This window comes from Eurypyga helias, unplaced genomic scaffold, assembly GCF_000690775.1.
Source record: "Eurypyga helias isolate BGI_N326 unplaced genomic scaffold, ASM69077v1 scaffold19099, whole genome shotgun sequence".
Taxonomy (NCBI): domain Eukaryota; kingdom Metazoa; phylum Chordata; class Aves; order Eurypygiformes; family Eurypygidae; genus Eurypyga; species Eurypyga helias.
In genome coordinates this window covers 1-9,110 of record NW_010273112.1, presented here as the reverse complement: position 1 = coordinate 9,110, position 9,110 = coordinate 1, and the positions used below count along the sequence as shown (strand labels likewise).

The window sequence follows — 9,110 nt, the reverse complement described above, 5'->3', positions numbered from 1 at the left end:
TACATTTGTACGCACAAAACACCCTTGAAGATGATCAGGAAGCAGTTGTACCCAGTCATAGAACCATGCAGGCTGGAAGGGACCTTGGGAGCTTATCTAGTCCGACCTCCCCATCAAAGCAGAGGGGACATTGAACGTAAATCAGGTTACTTGGGGCTTTTACCAGTCGGGTCTTGACATCCTCCAAGCACAGATTCCACAACCTGCCTCATCAGCCTATTCTAATACTTAATTGGACTCAAAGTGATTTTTTTGCCAGGTATATCCTGCTGGAACCTTCTGTGTGTCACTCTATGACCATCATCTCTCACTCTCCTGAGAGATGATGGTCATAGAGCTGCTGTGCACCTTATTAAAGAGCATGGCTCTGCCTTGTCTATAACCTCCTTGTAAGTATTGGGGGAGCTGCTTGTGGTCCCCCCGTGCCTTTTCTTCTGGTTAAACAAGTCCTGTTTCCTTACAGGCAAATGCTCTTCCCCCTGACCATCTTGGTGGCCCTCCACCAGACACACACACCTTTACCAACATCTTTCTTACACAGGCAAGTGGAGGGGACAGGTAGGCAAACTGAGAAACTGGGTTCTGTGTGCAGTCTGATAAGTGCTGAACAGAGGGGAATGGCCACTTGGCTTGCTCTACTGGCTGTGGTCTTGTCAGCACAGCCCAGGGCACGGTTCACCTTCATGGCTGCCAGGGCATGGTGATGATGCAGCCTGCTGCTCACCAGGTCCCTGCCAGGAGAGTTGCTCCCTGCTTGTGAGGCCCCAGCCTGAATGGTACAGAGGTTTAGTCGGTCCAGGTACAGGATTTGCATTTGTCCTTGCTGAATGTCGTGAGATTCCTGTTGGCCTGTTTCTCTAGCCTGCCTAGGCCCTTCTGAGTGGCAGCCCATAGAGAGGTGAACGCCTGAAAGCTGTACAATCTGCTTCCCACCTCCACTTCCCACAGAGAACCCTGCAAAAAACCAAGCAAGAAACAAAAACCCCGAGAACAAAAGAGATACTTTATGTAAGGCCTGTAGTGGGTTGAGTACCTTTGCAGCAGCTTACCAGATGGCCTAGATGGCCCTGCAATGAGCTAGAGAAACAACAGCAACCCGTACGTCGCGAAACCCTTCGGAGAAGATAAGGGAGTGTGACCGTACAGACCTGTGTAACTCCGTAGGAGTCCAGGTCTGGTTGAACTGACCGCAACAGAGCATGCCTGCACATTGAAACTCTGCGGTCTATGTAAAGCAGAAAGGTTTAGAAACAAAATATATCTATATAAACGAAGGCATGAACTGAAAATCTGGGTATACTGGAGGCTTTTTTTTAAGTTTTGTGCATTCACAAGAGGTTGGACTAGATAACCTCCAGAGATTCTTTTCCAATTTAAATTTCTCAATGATTTTGTGAAATGCATTTGGCCCTTTGGCACTGAAAGATAAAATACTGCATCAATATTTATAGCTCAGCAATGTAAATTTACTCTAAAATCGCATATCAAAATTATAATTTGAAGAGCCGATAATCAAATGTCCTTTCTCTTCAGTATGAGATACAGCTAAAGCATATTTTCTCACTTCTTCCATCAGCTATAGATAATATTCTGCTGTCACTTCTCTGCTATGACACCGCTTTATAACCCCCTCATTTTTACGTTCGTTCTCCTGCTTAATGTTTTGTAAGCCTCAGAGCAACCTATTTGTTTCATTTATTTTACTTCTGCTGGGTTTGGATGATCAATTATTACTAGTACACATTTCTGATCATAGACAGTGTTCTGCTTCCTTCAGCCTTTTCAGGCTGTAAGGAACTGTTTCATCTTCAGGCATGAAGGAGCAAAACCCAATCTTTTGTTACTAAGGTCAGTGAAACTAGGTATGTTTCCGTCCCCACGACTGAATGAAATCCTGATTCTTTGGTGACAATGAGACTTTTGCTACCAACTAAAACAATTCTGTAATTTCACCATCTTATTTCCATAATATTACTATTTTGCTAGGAAAAGAAAAGTCTCTTACCTTTCTGCTGTTCTTGAAAATAATACTTTGATTTTCACAGTGCATTTCCAGAGGTCTCTCAACTCTTATTTGCCATTTATTTTGTGTTTAGTATTCTAGCATTACGCGTAAATAATCAAGTTTACCTTACTCAGGATAATTTAACTTACCATTCAATCCTGTGTTTTTAGGGAAGGACAATCTGCCTCTTTTATTCATGCATATAGCGTGTCCCTCTCTTTGAGGCATTACAGACTCTACCTTATTGGCCAGATTTTTCTGCTGCTTAATACACTGAATCACCCATCCAATCCCTCTCTTTCAAAACATTTCTAGATGGAGATTTAGAGAGGCATTCTAGCTTGTTAACAATTAACCAGAAAATGTACCTATCCATTACAATTACTGGGTTTATGGTATTGCAAAATTTCTAAGGAGGCCTGAAAATACTTTTGTTATCTCCATTTCCCTCCCAGCTATGCCTGATTCTGTGCACAGATCATGATCTCTCTGGTTTTAAGTTCTGCATATATAGTAATGGAGATGACAAGAGTTTGGGCTTCTGCTCGGCGCATTTTATGCGGAAGAGATTCCAGTGAAGTCAGCAGGAGCAGTCACTGGTGAGTGCCCTTGTCCTACATCTGCTTTGGAACCATTTGCTCCTAATTCCATCTAAAGTTTTAGCCCATATATTTAAGGAAAACCTTTGAAAAATTATCTCTGTATTCTTTCTGGGAAGGCCGACTCCCTTGTCTTTTCGGGGTGCAGATAAGGACGGGCAGAACACGATGAAGCTTTGTAATCGTAAGGGAATTTGATAATTGCTTCCAGCGATAGATCGGGTGAAGAACAAAAGTAGTAAGGCAGTATTGGGGTTCTCTGGGTATGTTTGCTGTGTAGTTTAGAGATAACTGAGCTATATTTAGCGCAGGTAACTGAAGTACCCTCAGCACTCTAACCTGACAGCACAGAGCTCAGCTGTGATTAGGTGTACGGAAAGAGAACGGCGGTCTCAGGTCTCTGCGGTGGATGATCCTATCCAGCAATAACAGATCACGTGGATAAGCGTACTGATACCTACCTTTGATTTTGTCGTTAAGTTAACCAGGATAAATGCAATATACTGAGTCTCTGCGGGTCTGGCATTTCTTTCTTATGCAGAATCTGAAGCAGTTCTAAAGCTCTTACCTTCACAAAATCATTTATGTTTTATAATTCAAATGGACTGGTGTAGATTCGTGTTGGCTGTTCCTCTCTCATATTCTTCAGACAGGAGATTCATGTCCTTCCCTATGCAATCCAATATTTCATGTTCCAAATGGCACTTGAGGTCTGCTGTTCCACTGGCTGCCTCTGCCTAGTATATAGGGCAAAAGGGACAATGTGTGTTTTTCAGAATATGTGCAAAAGAAACCAGCTGCTGTAACTGATCTCCTTGTCTTTGCTCCTCGTTGCAAACAAAGCTGTTTAGCAAAAGTGACAGTGCTTAAAATTCTAATGCCAACCTTCTTAAAAACTGAATTGAATTTCTGTCAAGTACTGTCACACTTGCTAAACAACTGTGTGTATGAGGGTGACCTTGAATGCCCAGATTTGAGTCTCTGCCTTCACTGTTAGTTCTTCCACCTTGACAGGATCTCCTCTGACCAACTCTTCAGTCTGACAGTGCAGATCATACACCGTGCACAGTTGTAGGGGCACAGACAAAAGAACCAGCTGCGGAGAGAGGCTGGAGAGTACAGAGATCTCCAGTCAGCTCTGGGCCCCTGTCCCTTTGGAGGGCTGCGTACAAACGGGTACGCTGCATGGCTGTCTCTGCTTTGTCCTGGCCAAGCCAGTGTAATTACTGCTGGAGCTGTGATCAGACAGTTTAAGATCCAGTTTAAACTGAATCATCCTCCGTAACCAAGTGGAGTGAAAAATAGGCATGCCTTGACCAATTCAGCTAGATGGTAGGACTGATTACTTAACATTTACTTTTTCACCTAGAATTTTTAACAGTATAGGAGACACCGGACCGGGGCTGTGGTGGTGCTGATTCAGACTGGAATTCTGAGCAGGTAATATATTTTGTATTGCTGGATGTTTGTAGAATCAAAAATTGCCTTAATGATGGTTGTTTCCCTTCCACCGATTGTGTTTGACTTTCTGTTGCTGTCAAACAGGAGAAGGGAGACCTATTCAGAAACTACTGTCATGTGAGCTACACACTGTTTGCAGAGGACCACAGCAAGTTGCACACATGAAGCGCCTTTCGAGTTTGCGACAAATATTTATTTAACAAAATGGATGCCACCAACATATCTCCAAAATGCAGGTATGTACAACAAACGTAACAACCGTTGGTTTCCAAAATGAAATCAACATCAACTTTAAGGCAGGATATTCTGTGAGTTTTCATGCAAGGGCATATTCAAACGTTCCTTTATCCAACCCCTCAACTTCATCTTCCCACGTAGAAGAAGGCATACTGCTATAGGGGTCTAGCAAGATTTTGAAGCATCTGATAATTAGAAGTCCCAAGAAGACGCACAAAATCCCCACAAAGGCAAAGCCAGTTTTTTGCTCTAAAGTCAGAGGGAAGGCGGACATTTCGTTGACACTCATGCTGGCTGAAGCGTTGCTGCAGTAATTACTGCTCATCATTGGGCATCACATCCTGGCGACTCTGCGGGATTTTCACCTCTATTGCTTCTTCACCTGCACAGACAAGCAGAGTCAGTTTGGTTAGGTCTGTGTGGGGTGTGCATATCTGAGCTGTAGCATGTGAACATTTGGTAATGAAAACCAGCTTGGATTTTAGTAGTGTCCCATTGTTTTTTCACATCCAAATTAATGTGATAGAATTGAAACTTTTAGCCTCTACACACCATCCACTCACTGGCCTCTGTTATGAGGCAGCAAACTCACCATTTTCTGCCTTTCTCCTCAAAACAGAGCAATTTCAGCACATGGCTGTTGCAAACAGCATTTTCTCGGGCTGGGCACAAGCTTACAGATTCTGATTTGGCAATACTCACCAAGGTCTCCACCTGGATAAACCAGTATGTTGTCTGAAATGGCTTTACACCTCTGCCCTTCATCTAGTTAAACTCACATTGACCTCAAAGGGAATTTCACCCAAATTACATGGATTTTGCTTGTCTAATTTAGCTTATAAATCCAAATTACTAGATCCAACTTGCAAAATAAAACATCGCGTGTGCAGTTTTAGTGAAGTCTTGGGCTCCATACTGAGGAAAAAATGCTGTGTGCATTTTGAGCTTGTAAGAAAGTGAGCATATTGGTAAAGTTGCCCCTTCACCTTCCTCTATAGTCAAGTGTCCTCTCCTGTGTATGAGGAAAGATTGGTTGGAGGTAACAGAAGTAAATTCCCTTCCCCTTCATCTTACTTTCTTTTGTTTCTTCTCCTTGGCCTTCCCTATTAAATACACACCTATCCTGCCATTTTTACATGCAGAGGAAAGACTGGGTCTGAACATGCTCCTCGTGGAGCTCAGGTTCTGACCCTGATGTGTGTCCTATGGAGGGAGGATGCTTGAGCATCTCTGCCCTGCCATTGCCACCAGGACAGCTCTGTCTGTTTCCAGCCAGGAGTGACTTTTGGCTTTTTAAGGTGATCTTATGTCTAGATTTTAGTTGGGGGTGGGAGTCGTTTTGATTTAGTTTAGGTTTTCCATCAGATGTTGAAATCCCGTCTTTCTTTTGTCTCTATGGACAGCAGGAGAATTGGAAGGACTGGGACATCGGAAGTGCCAAAGGACAAAGGCAGTTTTATTCCAAGGTTGGAGCTTGAGGATTTTTGGCTCTTGTTAACACCTATTTAACTAACTTACCTCAGGGGAGAACTCGTTTTGTTAACAATTCAACCGTCTTTCCCCTTAGGGAATTCCCAGCATCCATTTATTTCTTGGCAGAGTAATTAGGCCACTCGGAGCTCTGTGCTGCCATGGCTACCCTGCTTCAGGTACCTGCGCTGCTAGCCAGTCTGGAGGCAGCTCCAGCATCTCCGCTCCGTACTGCAGCCACGGCTGACAGTAGCCATGGCCTGAGCCAGCCTACCATTAATAACAACAGAAAAAGTGAAAATAAGATTTGGTATCCCTGAGAAGACGGCAATGGACAGAGCTTTTGTCTTGTTCACTGTCTCCTTTCTCACTTCAGAATTTGTGGGATATTTGAATATTATCCTAAAGAATGAAAATTTTAAAGCAAGGATTAAAAGGGCAAGTCTCTTTCTTTTCTCAATAGCCCTCAATACAGTAGGTATTAAATAATACAGTTTCCTATTACAGTCTTTACACATTAGCCAGAGCCCAACTGCCACTGTTCTGTTTATTCTACAGGGCTGTGTATGAGATTCTTCCTTGTTTTGAATGATATTCAGGTCTTTGGGTCATGCTGCTTTAATTCCTGTTAAGTTAGAGAAAAGATGCAGATAGAGCCTATGGGAATTAGAAGTAATGTCAACATCAGTATTTATTTTCTGAAAATATATCATAGATAAAGCCCACCTGCTGTACGGACTTTCACTGGGCATACTTCCAATTTTTCTATTAAGTTTGACCTTATGTATGGAAAAAAAAAAATCACAGAAGGTTCAATATCACAAATTAGTGTCACAAATCAGTTGATTTGAAGAAAAGCCAGTCAAGGAAAAAAATTACCTTGCAAAAGTCCTAGGACACTGGACTGTAAAAATTAAATTAAAGGCTTATATGGGAAAACGATAGGTAGACACTACCTGGGGAAAGCCAGACCCAAACCCCCCGATTGCTATCTTTAAAGACATGGGGAGAAACCTTAGGGATAGGCTGGCCATGGAGAACCCTGCATTTGAGCTGAGCCCAGAGAAATACGTCTGCGTTTGAGGTGACATTTCTTCAGCACAGAATATGACTTTCAGTCTTACTGATTTTGCAGGTTACACACTGGAATTAGTGGGATTTGTTTGTACATGATGTGCTTGTCAGGAGGCATTGTGGGACAGATCTCTGTGCAAAGCCTGACTGAAACACGGAGCGATAGGAAATGGGTATCTTAGTTGGCAAGAGTTTGGCTGAAACACCTGCCTGAGAAAAGAGTGGGCATCTTGCTTGGGGGGAATTGGTTCTCGGAAGCTCTAATATGCAGCTTTGTGTTCTTCTCTTGTCCTGAATTTCAGGAATTGTAATTGAAGCCTTGAAGTTCCCTGAACGTTTTGCTCTAATTATGTATCCCCAAAGCTGTGGTACCAAGCCTGGCCCTGCGTGCCTTTTCATGGTTTTCACCTTTTAGCGCTGCGTGCAGGTTAGATGTCCTCTCCCAGTCAGTCAGATCACCTTTCATTTGCTTTGCTGCAGCGTGTGTGTCAAGTCGTGAGTCAGGAGACTCTGAATACTAACTAACATGGCCTGGGTCCAAGAATCCTTGATGATAACCTTTAGGGCAGTATGATGGGGACAGGCATTATATCACTTCACATCTGCAGAGTCATTTTGTAGAGGCTGGCCTCAGGCTGATCTCCCCTGACTCTTTTTTGTAGGTCAAGACTCTACTCATCCTTTGATTCATTGCCCGTATAAAAACACTGGCATAAAGAAAGGCTCCTTAACATCCTGCTGTGACATAAAAGGCCATTGGAGGCCCTTGTGAGGCCAGAAGAAACCGAGTCCTAGAGAAAATAAAAATGAGGAAACCAGCTTAGCTCATAGACTGCGGAGGTAAGGAGAACAGAGGTATGGGCTGGGGGTGCTGGCTGCACCTACAGAGGGTGAAGGGGAACACCATGGGCACTAAGTATTAGGAGGCAGCTGGATGAAAGATGCTGAAATTCTTATTCTAGCATCATCACCAGCCCAACTCTGCTGATGTTTGGTGTGGACTGAAGATCCCAGCTCTGTGGTGGTTTGGGTGTCACTTTTTTCAGCCCTAGCCTTCACCCTCAGGTTTTCAGAGATACTGAGAAGATTAAGAAAGTAGCCAGGAAGTGTTAAATACTTCCTCACTGATCTTCCTTGTGTTTGGGGTTCAGTCCTTCCCTCACAGAACCCCCTCCAGGGTTTTTGAATGGCTTCAGCACTGGAAGTGAGTACCTTTAATGTCTGCTCAGGCTGGGAGTATTCAACCTCTTGGCGTGATTAAGCCTCAGGTGCCTAAAAACTCACTTTATAAGCGACAGTGTGTAACGAAGTGGACTAAACTGGTTGCCATCTGTTCTCCCCTTGGATGTCTGCAGCCCAGCTGCTGGATCATGGATCTGCTTATTCTGAAAGTACTTCAAATAGCTTCAGTCCCGGGGTTTGTGACGGCAAGCCTGAATTGAAAAGGTGCAGGTGTGGTTAGGGACGTGAACAGGCATCCTCTGGGACTTTGCAAAGCACCTTGTGTGCACTTAACTATCTGGTCAAGGAAACAGAACTGTATTCCAGGAATGCTATTCCAGGAATTGGGCACAGGAGGCAGTAGGGTGAAAGGATTAGCAATGAAGAAGCCCTAATAAAATAGAAATCAGCGTGAATTTGGAATTCTCCAAAAGGTCTGAGCTGCCCGAGTTAACGACACGTGGCCAGAAATGCTGCAAAACCATCTCTGTGACCACATCGCCGACCTGTCATGCTCAGGTGCACCCCTAAATTGCTGGGGTGAAGCCTGTCTCTTCGGGGTAAGGTTTCTAAGACAATGTAGAGGCAGGTGTAGGGTAGGAAGGCCAGGGCGCAGATGCCCAGCAAAAGAAAGCAAGGCTAACTGCTCTGCGACCACAGCGAAGCCCCACAAAACCACCGTGCTGCAAAAGCAGTGCCTAACTCGGGGTGTAGGCAACACTTTTCCCCATGAACGGCATTCCCCCCGCACAGCAGCAGCCGGGCAGTGACACTTGCAGCCTTTGGACATGCAGCAAATTGCAGAAATGAGGTTTTATCCTTAGTAAAGACACAAGCCTGGAGTCTCCATTGAACAGGAGCTCCTGCGCTGTGAATTCACGTACGTGGTCTGGATTAGGGTAAGACGGAGAGGCAGGGAAATAAAGCGTTCAATAGCATGGCCCTCAACTTGGGAAGGTGGAGAAAGCGTTGCCCGCGTCCCCGGGGATGGGCGCTGCGGGAGGCCGGGCGCCCGCAGAGCAATTGTTGCTGTGGGCGCTCGC

General features: G+C 44.4%; 1 protein-coding gene across 1 annotated transcript; it reads right to left on the bottom strand.

Annotated features, from left to right (window-relative positions):
- Positions 1-4,381: 4,381 nt before the first annotated feature.
- On the bottom strand, positions 4,382-4,630 carry CTXN2 (cortexin 2). Its single transcript, XM_010159368.1, has one exon. It carries the CDS (start codon positions 4,628-4,630, stop codon positions 4,382-4,384), a length of 249 nt encoding a protein of 82 aa, XP_010157670.1.
- Between the last annotated feature and the right edge of the window lie 4,480 nt (positions 4,631-9,110).

What these genes read in the sequence shown, in the direction of transcription:
- CTXN2 (XM_010159368.1), bottom strand. Translation starts at nt 4,630, where the DNA reads ATGATGAGCAGTAATTACTGCAGCAACGCTTCAGCCAGCATGAGTGTC.